This window comes from Lycorma delicatula, chromosome 3 (genome assembly GCF_047948215.1).
Source record: "Lycorma delicatula isolate Av1 chromosome 3, ASM4794821v1, whole genome shotgun sequence".
Taxonomy (NCBI): Eukaryota; Metazoa; Arthropoda; class Insecta; order Hemiptera; family Fulgoridae; genus Lycorma; species Lycorma delicatula.
In genome coordinates this window covers 192,194,803-192,218,179 of record NC_134457.1, presented here as the reverse complement: position 1 = coordinate 192,218,179, position 23,377 = coordinate 192,194,803, and the positions used below count along the sequence as shown (strand labels likewise).

The 23,377-nt window shown below is 30.2% G+C and overlaps 1 protein-coding gene across 1 annotated transcript in view; it reads right to left on the bottom strand.

The window, feature by feature from the left end:
• Positions 1-1,635: 1,635 nt before the first annotated feature.
• Positions 1,636-23,377, bottom strand: part of LOC142321267 (retina and anterior neural fold homeobox protein 2-like) — a 126,114-nt gene continuing 104,372 nt past the window's right edge. The window contains exon 3 of the mRNA XM_075359265.1: positions 1,636-2,016. Coding sequence (XP_075215380.1) covers positions 1,636-2,016 — 381 coding nt within the window. The remainder of the gene's footprint in view (positions 2,017-23,377) is intronic.

The following is a 23,377-nucleotide window of genomic DNA, read 5'->3' as shown; positions in this document are numbered from 1 at the left end:
TTTTAAAGTTCTAAATACTTCGAGTTTAAAAGAAGATTAGAAGAATTTGTACAGTAATAAGTTATAGATATTGTACATATTTGGTAACATATTTGTAAGTTTTTTAAAATTATTTAAACAAAAATAAAATTTTATTTGATAACTTAATCAAAAAATATTTCTTACATTATCGATAAAAAATAATAATAAAAAGATAAATAATATTACAATTATTAATAAATATTTATACTAATTAACGTTTTTATTTCGAAAAATTCGGTAACACTAAAAAATAATAAAATCAAACTACTCCATTCACATAAAAATTATGTAATTAAAATAGTACCTTAATTTTTTAATAAAATATATCACACTACGCTAAATAAATTTTTCAACCCGAATTCCTTAAAAATGATTTATTTATGATACCTTAAAAGTATTATTTATTCCAATTACTTACCCAGAATTATTAAAAATGTACTATAATCAATAAATAAAATGAGTTATTTTTATTGGAAGATATGCTACCAATTTTTATTTTAATTTAAATTTTTACTTGTACGAAGTAAGGGAAGTATTGTAATCGCGAAAAATTTCGGTTTTCAGATTTCAACGGAAATATCCTTTTTGACTAGTTTTGGCGTGACGTCTGTACCCTACGTATATATCTCGCATAACCCGATTAGCCGTAGAATGTTGAAATATTGGATTTAGGACTGTTGTAACATCTAGTGGTGCACCTCCCCTTTCGATTGCAATCGACTGAACCAAAAGTATCCAAAAAAGATCAAAATAAAAAAGATTTGGATATTGACTTTTTCTTAACTGCAGTAATAAGCCCTTAATAAAAGCTTTTCAACAATATATATAAGTGGTACTTATTTTTTCTAGAGTTACAGGCCAAATAAAGTTTTAATAAATTAAATATTTGGATCTTACAAGGGGAAGGCACATCGGTTTGAATTCGACTCCATCTACTTTTTTTAAAATTTAAATATATTGATTTATTAATAAATTATTAATCTCCGACTCTAAAAAGTTTTTACAAGGAAGTCATGTGGTGTTTACAACAAATTTTTTTAGTGAAATTAATTTTTTAAATGAGAATTATTTTAAGTATTAAAAAAAATATTCCTTAATATTATTATAGGAAAAATAGGTTATTTGGGTACTATAATAATTAACTTTTAAAAAAGTTATTATCCTTAAGTCGTAATTAATTTTCTTATGATTTCAGTATTATTTTCATTTTGATAATACATGTTAATTATGCGTAGTATGTTAATTGTTGAAAAAATTGTTTGTTTTTTTTAATGTAGTTTACCGTAAGAGAAATATGAAATGATTTTGTATATATATATATATATTTTTTTTTTTTATAATTTCATTATAAAAAAATTAACTTTGTTAGAAATTTAAAATATTTTTTTTTTAGTCCCTATTGAAATCTAGTATCTTATGAGTAAACCTTTGTCGCGGTACATCACTTAATCGACTTAAGGTCGATTCGTAGACCCAAAAAATACATTATTTTTTATTAAATAACTTTCAGTATAAAAATGTAAAATTAATGAAAATGAATGGAGTAGTTTGCTTTTCATTGAATAATTCACTATGAACACCGTTTTATTACACACGCGAATCATCACTCATATTTCACACCATTTGCAGTCCTTTTGTTATCGATTCAACGTGCTCTTTTGCCTTTAGTCTAAGAGCAGCGATCGAATTAGATCGAGGATCGGGTGAAGGATCCGGCGACGGAGGTGATGGTTTAGGGGCAGTGGTTTCCGAAGTGGTTGAGGCTACGACAGGCGGCGTTAAATAACTAGGGTATCCTGTTTGCGGATGAGCCAGGAATCCAGGTAGCGCGCTTAGAAGCGGTGGCGCTAGCCATGGATCTACAGGAAGAGCCAATGATGAACCCGGTACACGTCCTAGTGATGATACACTTTGGTGATATTCACTCAGACCTAATCGGGCGGCTTCCATTTTTTCTTGTCTTCTCCATTTCGCTCGCCTATTCTGGAACCAAACCTATAACAACAAAAAATATTATATATTAATAACAAATAATTTTTATAACAACAAATTAATAAATTTTAATCATTCTATTATTAAAAAAAAATTCTTTTCCAAAACTTCTAAACTTATACATTTTTGATCTTATCTTATAGCTTCAGTTTAAATCTTGATTCAAGAATTCAAAACAGTCTTAATGTGTTAAAGATATATATATATCTTTAGGGCATAAAAATATAATTTTCTTCATCACTGGTGTTCTACCTGGCTGTAGGTCCCTCACGACCCTGCTATCTTTATCCATTTCTTTTTTAAATCTTCTTCTTCGTCTCATTGCAGTTTCCACACTTTGTTCTTCTTTTCCTTAGCGTTCTTTCTCCTTCAACTGATCCTTCTGGTTCAGTTGATAAGATTCCACTTCATAATAGAATCTTGACATTCAAAGTTTTTGTACGCGATCCTTCCTTAAACTTCTTTTGTTGCTTCTCCTGGTGGTTCGAATACGAAGGAAACTCCGAAAATTTAACAGAAGCGGATAAATTTATTTATCATAGCGGAACACAAACAGTTATCACGAGGATCTTTAAATATACATATAAGGATCAGATCTTTAAATATAATCTTTTAAATATAAAGTGGTTTTCGTTGCCCTTTGCATTCTAATACCGTTGACAGCCTGAAGAATTTTTTTCACATTGGAGGTAGTTTTCCACCCAGTGCAGTAAATTGCCTTGTCCCTGCCACAGCTCATCCGCCCACTGAGGAGGCCGTTGGAATTTGTAATGGGGAGAACTCCGTATTGTAGGATTAACTGGGTCCGTTCACTAATTAACCGGCTGTATATACTAACACAATATATACAATCAATTAATATATACAATTGTAATTAATATATGCAATCGTTGTCCCTTCTCTACCGTAGGAAGGTAATATCAGTTTTTTCCCTTAACCAAATCTCGGACCTTAAAAGAATTTTCTAGGTTCTCTAGTGTAGAGGATAGATAAGTTAGATTATATATATATATATATTTTTACATACACATGCATTTCGTTCGATACTTAGAAAAAGAAGAATATTGTTTGTATAAAAAGATAATCCAATAAACCTGTATTGCGTCGTTTGTTTCATTATATATAATAAAAGATTACACGAGATAAAAATGGAAAGTCTTAATTTTTAGTCTGTTTCTGTTCTTAAACAATAATTTTATATTATAAGTGCCAGTTAATTCATTTTTATAACATTTGGCTATTGTTTTTCAACCAATATTTGATGTTTTGAAGTATTACATGAGTATTTGATGTTTTGAAAGCATTCGAATGCTTTAACAATTAGGACATTTTATGTTTTTATATTTCAAAATGACAGCCATTTTATTCTTGAATCTTTTACTACCTTTGAAAGTATAAATATTTTATTTTATGTAAAATATTATCTATTTTATTGTGAATAATATAAATCCGTATCACTTAATTTTATTTTATGATCAATTAAGATTAAAAAAAATCACAGCCGGAGGTATAAAAGCGAGTAATGGATAAAATCCAAAACGGAAGAATAGTAAGAAACTACAATTTTATAACAGGTTTAACCTCCTTTCAATATGAATTTGTAATTCTTGATCGAAGTACAAGGAAATATTGTAATCGCGAAAAATTTCGGTTTTCAGATTTTAACGGAAGTATCCATTTTGACCATCCCTGAATCCATTTTTGTGTAGTTTCAGTTTGACGTATGTATCTCGCATAACTCAAAAACGATTAGCCGTAGAATGTTGAAATATTGGATTTAGGACTGTTGTAACATCTAGTTATGCATCTCCCCGTTTGATTGTAATCGACTTGACCAAAAATGTTCAAAAAACCAAAATACAAAAAAAAATTGGATTCTAAATAAAATTTTAATTAATGAAACATTTGGATCTTTCAAAGGGAAAGCACATCCGTTCGAATTCATTTTCTCTTTTTTTAATTTAAATATTTATTATATATGTATTTAAATATGTATTAATATTAAATATTAATTTAATATAATATATTTTATATTTAAATTACTAATAATTATAAAACTCTATCAAAAATATCTTTACAATAAATAATAATTTAATAATAGAAAAATATGAAAAAAATAAGAAATTATTAATGAAATAAAATTTTATGTACTTTTCATTTTAAAACATGTGTGTATGTAATTTAACAGGCGTACAAGGAAGTCGTGTTGTGTCTACATCAGACATTGTATTTAATAAAGTCGAATAGTACATGTAGTTAGTTACTCGTATAATTCATTCAATTAGAATTAAGAGGAATAAAATTTTGTTCTAGGATCTAATAAATAATATTCGAATATCTCTTAACTTTTTTTTTATTTTAAAACTTTATGGCTGTAATTCTATTTTTTATTTTTATTTTTTTTTAATTAAAAAGCTATTTCTTATATTTACGTGAGGAAACGTAACATAATATTGGAAGGTGTTTCTTTTGCACACAATTTGATAAAAATATTGTTCCTAGATTATTCCAACGTACTTCTGGCGTACTTTTCATTCAGCTTAAAATACACATACAAAAATTTAAAAAACCATGCTACTGTAATTACATAGTTGATTTTACGTTAAAATCTAGTTATAAATATAAACAAATGTTCGAGTAAATAATATTTAACTTATTAATTCTTACAGTAAATCAATGTCAGTAAATTTAAATTATTACTTTATTTCAATTTACAAATTTTTCGAGTGGTATGTTTTATAGCGAGTATAAAATATAAACAGAATATAAGTAGCAGAATAGAGAGAGGCATTACTAAACTAAAGAGAATAGAAATTTGAATTAAACAGTATAAAGTTTTCTAATTAAAGGCACAAACTGGGAAGGAGCATCGCACACAAACGAGATTACACCATAAAGGCTCTCACTAGGACAGGGAGTGAGGAAACATCGAGTGGTACGCAGGGGTAGAGGTGCAGCGACTGTTTACAGGATAATCACGTTTCGATGTGAAATTAGAATTAACGCGCGCGCCCGCGCATGCTCACCTCCTGTCCTCTATACATCTCTCTTTAACCCTTCCTCATTCTCTTACCCGTTCTAAACTCTCCCTCTTTCTCTCTCGTCGCATTAAATTAACAAACCCTATTAAAGACACACACGCGGCAACATGGCCGTGTTGCTATAAGCTCCTTGCCAACTCATTAAAGGAGGTACCTAAACCCCCTACCCCTTTTCCATTCTGCATTCTCATCTCATGAACTAATCAGTGACGGCACTTAACTCTGTGGTTCTCGGTTTGTTCTGCTCTTAACATGGAAATTACCAAAGTTTAATTATTTAAATTGAGTTATTACTTAGCGCACTAACTTTGTGAAGTTAAGAAATAAAGTCGAATACGGCGGATTCGATGAAACACCGACAACGAACGAACGACTGAACGGGTGGATAAAATTTATTATAAACCTTAGAAGTAGAAGGGGATTTCCAACGACCTCCTCCTCGCCAAATTTATTACGTTCCCAATTTAATTATAATTATATATAAAATATATATATTACTACACAAACTACATCACGCAGCACAGCAATTGTTTATTTATTTATATACTTAGCGTCGTCAGTTTAAATAAACATTTAATTATATTATTACGTAATTCATTAAAAACATAATATAAATTTAAAAAGTAATCAAAAACTTTTATAATAAGAAATTAATTAAAAATAATATTTTATATTCATTATAACAGAAAATACGCAGACTTTCTTTAAAGATTAAAAGTTATTACAACGTATTCATTATTTATATATACTCTGTTTATTTTTATTCAGATTATAATTAAAAGTATTACGTTTGTATTTTATCTTTTACAAAATTAATAGAAAAGTTTGTTTTTAATTTATAAAATATGACGATAGTTTCAGAAGTAAGAAAAAACTTCAATAAAATTATACATCTTTTTCTATCTGTCTATTTTATAAAACATGAAAATAAGTTTTATTTCGTTTAAATTATTTCTGAGATTTTTTCATATATTTTCCCTTCCAAAAAAAAAACAACAATCTATATTTCCTCCTTGACGTCAAAATGTTATTCAACATCAAATCCAAATTTACTTTCTTGATATAAATGTTGAGTTGATCAAAATAATTCCTTTAGATTCTGAAGTAGGTTGGAATTGGAAAATTCAAGTACGGTCAATATTCAAAAATTTTTAAAGCTTAAAATATTTTTTAATAGTGAATATACAATGTATCATAAAGAAATTTACATCTTTGATTGATTGGAGATCTAATTACCTACCTGAAATCATCCACAGATACCAAAACAAGTTACAAAAAAAAAACATAAATTTAATCATTATTTTTTTATTGCATATACAGAAAATTGTGATCATTCAAAATAAAACTCCAGTTTTAAACTGTTACGAAAATCGATATTACAGCAAAATAACAACACTAATACCACCAGTCAAAAAAAAAAAAAAAAATGAAATTATAAACGTTTATAAATTAAATTTTTTCGTAATTGTAAAAAACAAGTAAAATGAAGTCCATTTTTTACAGTATGGATTTTTTAATCTTAAAAATAAAAAAAAAACTTGTTTGGGAAGAACAGAATTTATTAAACTGTGAATGGACAAGATCCCTACTCTACCTTCTCTTCAATCTTCGAATAAAACTAAGTTCAGTTGAGACATATAGCCACTTCATTCATGTCGACTATAATTTGGAGTGTAATATAATGTAAATGAAATCAGATAGTAATGTATTCTAATACCAGATTTTAGAAACTTAATACGGAGAAATGGAGATTGTACGGAAAAAAATTTGACTGGAAGATTTTGATAGTTAAAAGTTGGTAGCAATTTTTCACAAATGATTTGAAACTGATTTCAAATCAAAAATTTAATTTTAAACTAGAATTTAAGGTTTACTCGCTACTCCAAAAGTTTAGAATGGTGAATTTGGAGAATCACTACTTCATCAAATTCAAAGTCGAGGTATTTCCACCTGTAGTACTTTATGAAATAAAGAATTTACTACTCTTCCAGGAAAACGTGGCAGATTTTATTGAATTTAAAAAAATCATCGTATTCTAAATTTGGAAGTTAAATTTTACTTACTAAGTAAAACAGCTTATAATAACTTTATAAATTTGTGTAGTGCCTCATTCGCAAATCCATATTTCTTGTTTGTGCAAGATGTCGTAGCAGATATTTACTTTCGGACAGTTACGGATGGATTTGACCGATTTGTCTGAATTTCCTAAACTCCATGCTCGATAGTTATGGCGATTTATGATTCATGACTCCATGAGAATGAAATGTTCATTCATCTGAATCAACAGCATCATCAGATTTCACCGGCAGAAACGAAATCTAACATGTTTGGTACAAATTGAATTCTTTGTAGCTTATCGTTAGGTTTCATTTCATGGAGTAGTTACAATTCATAAGCACGAGGTTTCAATCGCTTGCGAACAATATCATGAACAGTGCTTTCAAGAATATTTAGTTGGCGATTAACAGTACAAACTGAACCTTTCGGTCTTGGTTGAAAAGACAGTAGACTTATTCTGTTTTTTGAGCACCAAATACAAAATAAACAGAGTTCTTTTAGGCCTACTTGGTGAGTGTCCTTTCAAAACGGTTTCGGTTTCCAAAAACTGTATATATTTACATACTTTTGTCACTCAGAAAAATTCTAAGATAGAATCGCGTATTTCTTTGTACGATGGTCGTTGATTTTGTTTGTGCGATCTAGTACACGCACTGTGATTTTTCTTGTGATGACGCCAGGGTACTGAATCACAGCTTATTACAGCTTGACCTTTGTAAAAGTCTAACACAGCTGCTATCTGACGGAGAATGTGTGAAATAAAACCAATGTGTTGTCGCTTTAAAATTATGCATAAAACAGTATTGAGTGTTGCAAAATAAAAACTATATTCGTTCTTGAAACCTAGCAGTAATTTTTCGGAAATCCGGTATTCACTATTTCTACTTAATAAAAAAATATTAAATTATATTAACCAAAAATTATTTTGCTATAAAATTGCTGCTTTTTATAGATTCCTACATCTTATCAATTGAGGTATTCTATTAATAACCACCCTTTTATGAATCTGGGAAAACTGTTAATTATGCTCAAGATTATAAATAGGACTAGCACAATAATTTTTAAAAAAATTACAATTTTAGGAATTTTTAAATTCAGGTTTATTTTCATTATAACTCTTCCCTTAAAAAATGTAAGAAAAACCTTTAATAAAATTATTCATCTTTTTTTACCTGTCTGTTTTATAAAACATTAAAATAACTTTTATTACTTTTAAATTATTTCTGAAATTTTTACATATATTTTTCTTGAAAAAAAAAGACAATTTATATTGCCTCCTCAACGTTAAAATTTTATTCAACGTTAAATTCAAATTCACTTTCTTGATATAAATGAAGACTTCATCAAAATAATTCCTTCTTTTGAAGTAGGTTGCAACCGGAAAATTCAAGTACGGTCGATATTTAAAATTTTTAAAGCTTAAAATATTTTTTCAATAGTGAATATACAATTTGTCATAAAGAATGTGTCATAAAGTATGTTTCTTAAGTTGATCTCATTTTGAATTTTACTTTGGATGGTTCTTTCACAATAATTTTTCTAAATAAATCTTTATTCAAACCTAATGAGAAAGAAAATCGTATCTAATTGTTACTTTCCTATATATCTAATTTCATTAATTTTTTTTACTCAAATTTATTTTCAACGAACGAACAGTTGGTTATTGAATTCAATACTTATGTGTGTGAATACTTTTCGTCTCGAATCTTGATTTTGATTTCAAATTCGGACTAAGCATCGTTAAAAAATTACAAAAAATACACGAATCACTCAAAATGGCCGCCAAAATTAACATTTTGTAATAATCATTACGCAATAATGGATGTAAGCTACCAATCAAGTTGGTTCAAACGTAGTAATATAAAAGTTTACTAAAATTCATAAAATATATCAATATCAATTTTGTAAATCAAGTGTAAAACCCCAAAGTGCTAGTAAAACTAATTTTTTAATAATTTAAAAAAAAGCGTGTCATAAACCACTAAAACTAGAGATAAATAAATTACATTAACTTAGCGTATGAAGGACTACAATATAGATTTATTAGAGCCATAACAAACTCATTTCTCCAACTACAGACTTTAAGAAAATGTTTTTTAATTTAAAATAAGAAACATGAATAACTTTTTAATGGTTACAGATACTAAAAACGAACCAACGTCATATAAGACTATGATAATTGACAGGATGTACCTACCCATTTTTTTGCTATCTCCTGCTTCTAACCCCAGGGGTAGGGTCCGACTATGGCGTTCCTGTTCACCCACCCCAGGAGCTGGGGCATGCTTGCCCCTTGATGCTTTCTTGCCTCTAACAGAAACACCCAAAAGGGCATCCCCGCCGGGACTACGTTATTTTTCCACTTCCCCCACAAGAGGACAAGAGAGTCTCCGTACCTCATCACTGCCATCCATCTTTGCTAGCACAAACGAATGGCAGCTTAGCAGAGAGCAGTCCCTTATCCCCTCGTTGCTCCAGCAGCTCCATCCGTCAGTCGAAGGATCCGACAAGTGAGCAAGTGAAAAAATCCCATTACAGGGCTGTACTACCCTCTAGCGTGTGGTACTCCATGGAATTCCCTTCCTAGCTGCCTCTCTTTTCTTTTTCCTGTTCAGCCTCCAGTAATTACCTTTCAGATAATACTTCAGAGGATGAATGAGGATGATATGTAAGAGTATAAATGAAATGTAATCTTGTAAAGTCTCAGTTCTACTATTCCTGAGATGTGTGGTTAAATGAAACCCAACCACCAAAGAACACCGGTATCCACGATCTAGTATTCAAATCTGTATAAAAATAACTGACTTTACTAGGACTTGAACGCTGGAATTCCCGACTTCCAAATCAACTGATTTGGGAAGACGCGTTCACTACTAGACCAACCCTGTGGGTTAGCGTGTGGTCCACCGAATCATAAACACCACACCTCCGCGAAGTAGGACATTTGCCCACCGATGGCCCTCCTGACCACAGTTGAAGCAGAGTTTGGTGCGGTCAGGACCATTACATCAAAACGACATACGTCCCAGGCCCCAACACCAGAAGTAAATAAATAATTATTTTATTCACATTATAACGTACGTAATTAATTATACATTTGGCAGATCACTTCAGAAATCCTATTCTTTAAGTAAAAAAAGGAATGTTTTTAGCATATGTTTAAAAGCGTCAAGGGACTTGATCATTACAAAGTAGTCAGCATTACAAACTATAAAATTAATCAATAAAAAAAACTGTCAAGTTTCTAAAAACACATAAAAATAGTAGTGGAGTCATATTGTTGCAGCTGCGTGATAATAATACATACATAAAATAATTATAAATTAAAATAATAATTTTAAAGGCACATATTTCAGCTCAAATTAAATAACTAAATAGACAAAATTATGGATATAGTTATTGATTAGTATTACTTGCATAATAATAGTGTAATTCTGGTAAGGGTAAAAGTTTTATTGAAATTATATGAGTTTTTTTTTATTTATTGTAAGAGATCTGTAAAATATTAATGTGAACGCAGGGATTTTTTTGGAATAAATGACTTTTCTTCACAGATATTACAAGTACATTCATACTTCGATTTGGTAGTTACGTAAAGGTGGTAATTTGGCTTTGGTCTTTGGATTGTATTTAAAAAACCTTAGTATTTTTAATGATACAGTTTGAGTTGATAACACAGAAGGCTAGACAAAAGAAAATAAAACGTAAAAAAAATGTTATATTTGGTAGAAAATATTAAAATTACATAATATTTAGAGAAATAAATTTTCAGAAACTAATGCATAATCGTCTTGGCAAGATGGTGGAAACGTAGTACGTAACGGTGGAGAGTGTATCCTGTTATAATATAAGTTGTAGTATAAGGGGGATTTATAAAATATAGAAGAAGGGGGAACTTAAAGAGTAGAGGGATTTTATAATGGGAGTAAGAGGGAGTAAAGAAGGAAGGGGTACCGGGTGTAAACTGAGGCCAGCATCCGCTTCACTCACTCTTTATCAAGATGAACAAATTGAATGTCAGCTAAGAAAATGGACGAAAATGAAATTACTCTCTCCTGTGACTGTACCTCTCTGCCCCTCCCTCTTACTCTTTTTCCTTCTTTTTTTATCTTGTTATTAAATTGCCTTCAATTTTTCATATGAAACTCATTTTGAGAGATTCTACACAATGCCTTTATATCAAAAGTAATGTCATAAACCGGGTCGCACTAGTACACAATCGCTCTGTCTCTTTCTGTCTTCTTCCACGACTTATTCTTTTTTCGATCTCTCTCTTTCTTTCCCTCTCCCCCTATATCTGCCTTCGGGCATCGTTTATACGGACGTATAAGGACGGGGAGGACGCAGAAATTGAAGGGACCTGAAATTTCCTGTCTTATAAGGGAATGAACACAACCACTCTATACCTATGACAATGACATACGACTCGATGAATAACAGTTAGGTTATTTCTGCGAGAGTGTGATTTATTGCGATTTTTGTATTCGTAAATTGTTTTTCATAAGGATATAAATACGTAGTTTTTGAAAAATTAATAATCAAAAGTGAATAAAATTTGAAACATTCATGAAAAACTAATCGAATAATTCTTAAAATAATAGATGAATAATTTATATACATAAATTATTTATTTTTTATTTTCGTTGCATTAAAATTTTTAACTGTATTAAAAAAAATACAAAAGAGATTTCAAAACTTAGTTTTGTTGTGAAATCAATGGTTTTTAAGAGAAATATATTTTTTTATTATCAATTGAAATCGAGGATGGTCTGTCTTAATTAACATTTAAATACGCCATTTTTAATAATTCCCTATTTTTTAGGGAACAGAATAGTACAGTATAAATTTTTTTTTTTTTTTATTTATTTAAATTGTTAATTTTCAATAGAATCTTCTAGTTTTATTCATGTTCCAATCAATCGTAGCTCAGATTTTTAACAAAAGTTTAACATTGTCTGTACAATAACAAATTTTGTATTACGTAGGATGAACATGGAATACTAATTTTTATTATTCGTATTAACGCCAGTTACTTAATATTTACTGTGATCTTTTCCTTTGACTACAGAATGTACAGCATATTTTGTTACATTAATTGTATTTATATGTTAAGCAAAGTAAATAAAGTTTTCAATAGAAAAACGTACGTTTCATTCCCTACTAGAAATGTTTTCAAAAGTAATCTTTACATTATGTACATTCGCGCGCGCACGTATGAATTTTATTACCATTAATTCCTAACTAATTCCTATTGTTTGGAGATACTCCTAATATCTTAATAAAAATTTAATCTTGAAATTTTCTTTAAATTTTTGATAACTGAACCATTTTGTAAAAAAGATTGTTCTTTAGTATAATATTATTGAGTAATTGCAGTAATATTAGTAATTTTAATCATTATTTCCGATCATTCCCTATGAGAAACAAATTCTAAAAAATTAATTTTACCCAATCAATAAAATATTATTTTGAATTATAGTAAACACATTTTTTTACTAATATAATTGGTGTCCGTCCAGTAGAAGATTTTTTGTAGCCTTTACTCTTTAATGTTTTCTAATTCTAGCTATTAAAAGGAGGTGATATAATAATGAATCTAAAACCTAAAATTTTTTAGTTATGTATCCATTGTAAACCAACGGTTAATATAATTATAGAAATACTGATACTTTTATTGGTTAAGATTTATCATTATTTTTCACTATTTATTACTATTTATATTTATCACTATTTGATAACTTTAGTGATTTATTACTATTTTTATGTACCAGAATTATAACTATATAAGTTATTTTGTTTTATTTTGCATTTATGTTGTCTAAGAACTCTCTTACATCAATCATCAATTTTTAACCACCAATCACGATTTCTCATTCCACAAGTCACAAGCATTTTGTGCGTATCAAAAAAATATGCTTTTTACATTCTTCTTTCCTTTCTTTGTTAGTAAAAGGATAAAACATACACCATTTCAATAGTTTTATTCATTATAGTCAGCGATATCATATTCCATTCTTGTAATATATCTGTACGTTTATTTCTGAATTACATTAATAAATTTTACTAAAATGAAGAGATCATATATTTTAAATTATAATTTCATAGAACTTTTAAAAAAATACCAATAGACGGGATTATAGATTAAAGAGAATACATTACACTACCAAGCGCGTCACTTAAAGATAAAATAAAATTGGTCACAAAAAAATTCACAAAAAAATTATGGAAATCTTATAGTTACGAAATTTATGAGCTCTATAAAACTTGAGTGCATGTATCTATGTATTTCTTTATTAAATTTGTGATTTTTCCGTACTCCTCTTTTTTAATTTTAAAATAGTTAATTCAAAGAATTGCAGTGATTTAAATAAAAAAAAATTACTTCATTTGCTCAAAGTTCATAATAAATCGATCTTATGCATTACTTTAACAGTTCATTAGAACTAAAATAAATTGATCTCCATGGCTATGTGCAGAATTTGTAAGCACTTAATATCACACTTATTAAATCTAAAACTTCTTAATTTTTTAAAAATTTTTTAGTTAACGTAATATATTTTGTGTTATTGATCGTTCACACATAGAATTAAATTTTGTGATAAGAGATAGGTATAATGCCTTAAATATATAAGACTTTTAACAATAAATAAAATTCTTTTGAATAGTAGATAGTACTTCTATTACATAATAATATATTAAGAGATTTGCTACCCAAACATCATCTATTGTTGTCTTTTCGTTTTCTACCTGAAATGGACTACTTCTTTTTAGAAGTTTTTCTTTTATATATATATTTTTTTTTGTTGTTGTTATTTTTGTTATAATAGCTCTCTAAACCTTTAAATATAAAGGTTTTTTTAGCTAGCTCAAACAGATGTAAGTTAGCTTGATATAACCCAGTAAAATCCTAAATGACTCCTTAAATCTATTGTCACGTGTTCGCAGTTCGACAAGGATATTGAAAGACTAACAAACAAGAAAATTTCTTACAAATACAATTTATTACTCTAACTAAAAAAAAGAAAAGTAATAAGAAAAATAATAATATTAATAACGATAGTTATAATTAACATACAAAATAGTAAGTAATTCATATAAATAAGACAAGATTTGTTTAATGAAAGTTAAGTTATAAAACCAGAATACCGTCCAATTAACTTTAAACGTTATAATGATTACTAAAACCTAGTATTGCATCATTCAATTCAATTTTTGCAAGTTGCATTATTACTTTTACTGTTCCCTGCACTTTATAAATGAATATAATATTGTCACTTTCACTACTCTCTTTTTCTGTTTAGCCTCCGGAATCACCGTAAGGTACTTCTTCAGAGGATGATATGTATGAATTAAGTGTAGTCTTGTGCAGTTTCAGGTCGACCATTCCTGAGATCTGTGGTTAATTAAAACCCAACCACCAAAGAACAACGGTATCCACGATCTAGTATTCAAATTCAAATCCGTATAAAAGTAACTGCTGCTTTTACTAGTATTTGAACTTTTGAACTCTCGACTTCAAAATCAGCTGATTTCCGATGACTGAGTTCATTACTAGACTAACCCGGTGGATCACTTGCACTACTCTGTTTACCAATAACTAACTCACAGAACAACTTCTTTTATTTACCCACTGTCCACACTGGTATACTCGTAAGGTACTTCAAACATAGTTATCACACGCTTACTGATATCGCTGTTGTCACAAATACGCCGAATATGGCCTGGTAGAACTACTGATTGTTATCGCTTGTTATCACGACTGCGCTGAACACGGCTTCGCGAAATATTGGCTCTCTCCACTGGTCCTTGGCAGCATTTATATCCCGTGGCCTGTTGTACCAGTACCAAACTCATCTCTTTAATTATTGAAGTATAATAATTTTCATTGTCTGCGCCTTTATGTTTTTCTATAAGTCCTTTTTCCGGTCCGGTAATCCTTCTGGTCGAACAGGAGCTTTTGGAGGTGCCATTGTCTGTATTAAAAAGAACAAATTGTTAAACGAACCCGGTACTTTAAGAAAGAATTCCTTTTAGATTCCTTTTTTCATTATTGTTTTTTTATTTATTTCTTCTTTATTGGAAGAAATCCGTTACCCTGGTCCGTTATACTGGTTCTGTTTCAGTATCATTTAAGGAGGATTAACTACGAGTGCACTATACGTCACTCAAGATGACAATTTGTTTTATAATTATATGTAATTATTTCTTTGTAATATGCATTAAATACATTTTGTATAAACCCAAATTAAATTTTTTTTTAAGTGGTAAGAATTATTTAAAATAATTTAATATTTCCTTAAAAAATAGTAACTCTCAACATGTATAATAAAAACCTAAGTAGGTAATAAGACTTTATAAGCTTTAAGTAAGAATTTATAATGATAAAATATAATTTATAAAACAACAAATTGTTTATATCATCTCTAATTATTCCAGAATTTAGATTTTCTGTGGTACAAGAAAAAATTACATTTTAAGAGTTAGCGTCATGTAAATGTAATAAAATTTAGATAAAAATATAAAAAATGGTTAATTTTTCCTCCGAATTAGTATGCGCGTAAATCTATCGGGATAGTGGCAACAATTTTGTAACACTTATTTAATTTTTCTATAGTTCAATATATGTGGTATGCGTGTTGAACCAAACGAAAAAATAGTGAGATTTACCAAGTCTCACAATTTTGATTTATACATTAAAATACAGTACTTATAGAATTAAATTCATATATATATATATATATATATATATATATATGTAGAAAATAGTGTGTGTTGGTGTATGATTTTGCTATGTAATTTTAGTATAGATTATAAGTCCCGTTATAGTTCGACAAATGGTAATGGCCAGCCAAAATTATTTTAAAATAAAACACCTGTTAATGAGTTTTCCTACGGAAAGAAAGAGTCCTGTATTTATTTATTATCCTAAGCATATTAAAAAGAATCTTTTCTAAATTGCTTTTTTATTTTTAAAACAAAAATTTCATTTACTCATAATAATGTTATGTAAATGGGAATATGTTCAAAAATTTATTGGGTTGTAAATTTTACAAGGTAAAAGTGGAAGAGAAAAACATTGCACTGATAGGAGGATGGAAGAAAGAAAAGAAAGATAAACTAACGTATGATAGAAGAGATGAAGATGGAGGTTTGGGTGGAATAGAAAAAAGGAAATTTTAGAAGGAGAGGGACGGATAAAGGTAAAGTGTATAAGGATGGAGTAATTCAATAACGTGCGAAGAATGTGTAATCAATGACTGGGCATCTAAGTAAGTATAACGGTTGGAGTGAGGAGAATGAATAAAGTGCCAAATTGTCAATTAACGTATCAAGCCGGGAATCAATTTGTCTGTACCAAGGGCCCTGGCAACCGCGGGGGCTCGTCTGATTGGCTGGTTGAGCGCGAGCGCGTGGGAGGGTGAGAGGTGATCCAATCCTCCATCCCCCATCCTATTCCGATATCCCCTATCCCCCATCCCCTTATTCTCTATTCCCCACTCTACCTTCTCCTCCTCTTACAACTAAACAACACCGCTCTGTCTACTTTAAACTAATGTAATACCAGAAATCCGATTCAGGAAACTGCCTGATTCTTATCCAGACTCGATGCTTTGTTTCAAAGAAATATTGTGTAACAATTTAAACAATATATCTTATCTTTTTCTATTCAATAATACAGCTAATACCTTTTAAATTTTATAAAAGACTATCTATTTTTTAATAATTGTTATAATACATGTAACAATGCATTTGCAATACTGTAAAATTAAAATAAATTTAAATCTTATAGATTAATATAATTATTTTGTTAAAAAAGTGTTCAACTCTTTTAATTTGACACCTTAGGAGTTTACTGATGGATAGAAATAAACTAACGTGAAAAGATAAAAAAAAAACAAGAAAGTTAATAATAAAATATTTGTTAATACAACTTTCTTGGTGAAATAACAAAATATCATCTTTAATAAACCCACGCGCACACATACACACACATATTTTTAAAAAAATTTTCATAAAAATATAATTAAAATTAAATATTATTTACCTAATTAAACATTATAAATATAATCTGAAACAACCTGAAAACATTACAAGTGCAATCTGAAAATATTTTATATTTAAACATCTGCGATTCCAGTTTCCAGTAAGGATTTGTTTTCCTCATAAATAGTTTTTAAAATATTGTTACGGAGTACAAAATTCCACGCAAAACAAGAGATAAATATTAAAAATTAAAAAAAACAAGAGTGCCCACAAAAAAAACATTACTGATAAATATTGCTCTTTAATATAGGCTAATTAAAGAGCCTTATATTTTGAATATAGCATTCTTATATACTGTAAGTTTTTTTTTATTCCTGCCTCCTGGAACTAGACCCCAATTGAGCATGAACACGGTTTCGGGAGGTGCCCGAAACTTTGCCTCTAGCCGCGAGATAAGGAAACACCAGGTACGGCTATGCCGTTCCCGGCTTCCATCACCCAGCAACCGGGACTCGGTCCTTTGTGCTTCGCTTCTAACGGGGACACCCCAGAAGGGACTCAGTCTTTTAGCTCAGGGGCTCGAGAGTCTCCGCACTTCATCAGCACCGCTCACCCGTGCAAGCACGGGCGAACGGCAGCTTCGTAAGGAGCTGTGCCTCACCCACTCGTTTCATGATACTTCATTTGCAGTATTCCCGACATAAAAACCCGTCCAGTGTCAAAGTCCAGCAAATTGCGTAACATCGTTCCAACGATGGTCCGCACCTCGAAATGCCCAGTTACGGCAGTACAGTCGCGGCGTTACTCGTCCCAATAAGTTAAGAAAATAAACTTATAGTATAAGTTTAGGAAAATAAATCCTTACCGGAAACTGGAAATCGTATGTGTATAAATTTAAAATACTCGTATTTTCAAGTTGTTTCAGATTATACTTATAAATTGTAAATTAATAATGTAAATCATATTTAATTTTAATTAAATACACCTTTTTTTGTACAATTTTATAAATATGTGCATGCGTGTGCGCACGCGCGATTATTAAAGATTATATTCTATTGCACTTCTCATACGAAGTAGGTATGTGTGAAATCAGGTTGTTTTGTGATCTTTACTTGTACCCATTATTTCTAAGTAAAAAAAAGAGGTTCACAAAAGGTATACATTTTTCTGCCTTCAATGTAGGATGGAAGTGTTTAACACTCCGTTAAAATATTATTGTCAGTAACAATCTTAGTATAAAAGTGAATGAAAACGTTCTGAATTTAACCGTTATTGATAGCAATTAATTCTTTAAAAGATGCATCCGATTGGTGTATTTCTCTTTCCCCTTATTACAATAGAAAATAAGTATCTTAAACTGATTGGGAAGGGGTTTTTTTAATTACTGTGGTTACTACAAAAATTATTTTTACTATTCTCATCTGTACTATTCTATATACATATAGTACTATACTAGAGTGTTAGGTGTCATAAACAAATAAGATATTAAGTCAATTGAAAAGAGATACGAGTCACACGCAAAATAACAAGCATCCCATGCTAGGTTTACTAAGTAAATTTAAAAGTGAAGTGGTTTAAGGATATTTTTTTAATTAGTCAAAGATACTGGACTAAAAATAACCTGTACCATATTAAACCGTATCAAAGGTTGTATAGGAAACATCATTATTATCAGAGAAAAAATTTGGGATAACGCCTCTTGTATTTCAATACTTATGCGTCACAGCCCTACGAAAAAGATGTGTGTGTATAAATAAATAAAGTAATTTTACCTATAGAACAACTTTTTATGATTGACTGATTCATAAACGCAGTAGCAAAACTACTGAAGATAAATTAATGAAAATTTGTATACACGTTTGTCTTTGTTAAAGGAGTAACATTGACATTTACTATTTTTCTAATTTCTCGGTAACAAATGAAGATATGAACTTGACTTTTGGTGTGGAATCTACATATAAATATCTAAAAACTAAATTCTAGATTTTTTGAAATTCCGAGTTTAAAGGATTTTAAAGCTGATTTCGAAGTCTATAATTCTAAGGTTCAAATTCTCGTAAAGGCAATTACTTTTAGACGGATTTGAATATTAGATCGTGGATACCGGTGTTCTTAGTGTTGGGTTCAATCAACCACACATCTCAATAATGGTCGACCTGAGACTGTACAAGACTACACTTAATTTACATTCATACATATCATCCTAATTCATTCTCTGAAGTAATACTTAACGGTGGTTCCGAAGGTTAAACAGAAGAAGAAAGAGTTTAAAGAATTAAAATGGGCTTTGATTTTTTTTTAAACCCTTCTATTTTTTTTTAATTTCTCGGTAACAAATGAAAATATCAACTTCATTTTTGTTGTCTGTAATTTTCATGTAGGTATCTAAAAACCAATTAGTCTACCAGACGAGATTTTTCAAAGATTCTTCGAAAATATAGAAATATTGAAAGGGGTTAAAAAAGGTAAAAAAAATTTGAACAAGGATTGTAAATTTTTCCAATTTCCGACTATAATAAACGAGATATTCACTTGATTGGGGTTTGGAAATCCTCTTCAGACAAATATATAAAAATCATTTTCGGATTTTTTTAAATTTCTATTTTTTAAGGGGTGCGACGGCGCAGTGACCTCAACCAACACTGCCACTGTTACTGTATATGCGACGCAACTAGCTGCACTTGCTTTCCGTTACTTGACAAATATAAAATAAAAGTAATTAATATAAACAAAAACAAAATGAGAAGCGAAGTACGGTCACCTCCTAGTAGTGTTTGTCGCGTAACGCTAAGAACCTGGAAAATACATTTTTAACCAGTTATAACTAAAATGTTTAAGATGGTAGTCGACTGTTTTGAAACCCATCTTCTTAGATCACTCATAGTTTCGGATCCTGTGTTGACCAAATTATTGCTCTGGAGAAATTACAATACACTTTTTCTTTTTTTTTATAAATTGAACAGAATTTAATTTTTATTTATCATTATTAATCTCACAAGCATGAATTTAATGAATACAGCGGGGTGCAAGGGTCAGTGCAATGACCGGCTAAACATCCCCTGACCGCAACGAAAAACGCAAGTAACCATGTAGTACCGGCGTAGCTGCGACAGGGATGAAAGGATATATATATACACACACACACACACACACACACACACACACACACACACACAGACACACACACACACTTGATTCTGCAAAAAAATTTATTCGACACGTGCTTTTTGTTATCTAATATATAATTTTAATATTCTATTGGATTTCTGTTATTCAAGTATAAATTATAAAATGAAGGTCAACCTAAAAATGTGTATCCTAAATATAACTTTTATAAAACAGGGTATATGTATAATATTAACTGCTATGCTTTTAAAAATATATTAATGGGTTCTACATGTGTATGTTGATATCCATTTCTTCTTATTAATAATATGGTCGTTTTTCATTGTGGTTAAGTATCGGATAAATATCCAATACATAACATAATATTTATTATGTGGTTAATACCACAATATTATTACGAAAAAATATTTAATATAATAATATAAATATTTATTAATACAAAATACAACGTTAAAATATATCTACGATAATTAAACTAAAAATTCAATTCTGTCTGTTGATCTGACTGGATCTTGAGAGAAACGAAAATATTAGAAAACTCATGACAGTCCAACAATGTTCGTATAACAAATCAGATATCTGCTAATCAATTATTGTGGTTCGATTACAAGCGACAGACGAGGTGGAAGTTTTTTCCAAACTGGATTTGGAAGCGGAAACCAAAAAATGAAAGGTAGCCTAAAAGGAATGAAGCAGAACAGAAGAAGCCATCAAAGCCAGGTAAATGGACAATAAGATGGTTAATGTTAAGGTAGCATAGAGGATTTGATGCCGAAGATGTCTGAAATTGCTGTAAAACTCCGCTTTTAAATAATTTCATCAGTTTATTAATCACAATATCCTTGAATAAATTCTATAGTTATCAACAAACTTTTTTTTTGACATTTTTAATTAGTCTATCGTGCGTGAAAAATTTATTACAGTATTTCTATATTTGTTTATCTTATTTTTTAACTAATTCAATATGATTACAAGTAAATATTTGTTATTTTTTATATTAGTTCTTTGTATGCTTAGAGGTAGTTATCTTAGTAAGAGTGTTTTGAGCCAGTATTGGTTGATATTTACTTAAAAAGTTAATTAAATTTAATTATTATATTTTTTAATAATTTTTTAATTAAAATGAAAATTTCAATTCTTATCTCTGTCAATTTACTCGTAACTTTTAACGAAATCAATTAACTAAGTAATAAATTTTTAATTCTTATCCATTCCTAAGTAAAAGAAAGTTATTTATAAAATTTTAAAAGCTTAATTATTAATAAGTACACGTTAACACTTTTCTTAATGACTCGTCATCACTTGATTCATTCATAGTAAAATCAACCTGATATAAATTGCAGGATCATCATAAAATAATGATGGGGTTTAAGACATGAATTAAATAAAAAACAAACTAGTATGAAGTTTTATTTGTCATCTACAATTCAAATAGAGTTTTTACGTATCAATAAATTTCAATTTATGGGCCCATTCCATCACTTAGCAAATTTCCAACCGTTATTTAATTTCTAGCCGTAAACTATGTATCATATCTTCTGTTACAGTTGTAACTGCTTCTTTAAACCTTTTCATCAAATGATTTATGTTGCGTAATTTTTGCAAGTAATATATCCTCAGAAGAAGAGATCATAAGACATCAAATTTAGATTTTTTGGTGGCTAGGGTGTAGGGCCCTCTCGCCTATCCATGTGTCTGAAAATTTTATCATTCAAAGTCCGGCTAACGAATGCATTAAAGTTTGAAGGTGTGCAGTCTTGTTGAAAATAAACTTTATGTAAATTTTCGAATTCATCTGGTTGAGAAACATGTTTATTTAACGTATCAAAATAAACATTTTCGCTAATAGTCAATGAAAAAACATCCAAATCAAGAAGAGTGTTTTCATTAAAACACTTTCAATAGTTAAATTTTGTATCCATGTATGTGCACACAAAATAAATATTAATTTTAACGTAAAAATTCATGAACCTTTTTGTTTGGCATTTTTAACTTGAAATTTGGACGAGCGATGGATTTATTGAAGCTACTTATTTGCAGATCACCTAATTCGTTCAATACTTTCTTCCGATGCCAGTGGTTTTCGAGCGATCTGTTAGAGAACAGGTTCTGATTCTTTGAACTGATTGAATTAGCAATATATGTTTGCATCTGGTGAATCTTTTACATATTTCGCCGCATACTGTGCTTCATATTGGTGAGCGCGACGTTAGTCGGTAAGATGCTATGGGAGTTGCAGTTCACATACGCAGCTGCACAAGTTCTCCTCCCACCAAGCCAGCTGAGCCCGCAGCACCCCACCACGCACTGGTGGCTTTAAAAGCAGCGATACGGGAATGCAAAAGTATTTCCTTCTGGTCCACAACCAAGAGAAGTACAAGAAGAAGGAAGAAGTCCCATGACCGGCCCAACGTGGGATCTCTCGGCGGTATCTCTCTCTCTTGGCATCTTCTCGGAAGATGCCAACAACTCTGTCGGTAGCAGACCTGGGCGACCCGGCGCGAAGCCCGCTAGCGTCAACAGACGAAGCAGTGAAGGCGGAGCCGGACGAGCGCCGCTCGGGGAAAACTATCTCGGCCTCGCCGGCGCAGCGGAATATGATCGACGCCAACCCAATACTGCAGGGCTCCAGAGGGCAAACTGTAGTGGCGATCCGATTGCCCTTGAGGGGAAGCTCGGTCCGATTCTAATGGACTAGGCTGCAACTCCCCTACTACAACCCGTCAAGCGCAGCCGACATTGCCGTAGACCAGCGACCGGACTCAACAGCCCTTTTTAGGGCTACCAGTTAACTAAGAAGGTGCTACATGCCGTCGGCTGTAGCATCTTATTAATTAATTGCAATACGTACATCGGCGGCAATGTGTAAATCGAAATGTATGCTGAACTAATATTAATTACTTAAGTTTATAATGCCAAAAATACGAGTAAATCGGTCAGAAAACGTAGTAAACAAAGAAAAGCACTTTAATAACAAAACAGAGACTAATGCAATGGTTAAAAAGACTGCTACAAACTTTTCGGGTGAAGGCTTTAAAACTTACCAACATAATTTCGCAAAATGTTGCTAATGTAAAAAAAATAATACCTAGCTCAAAATCTGACCACACCACTTTTATGATGACTATTCATAAATTTCTATAATCAATGATTTA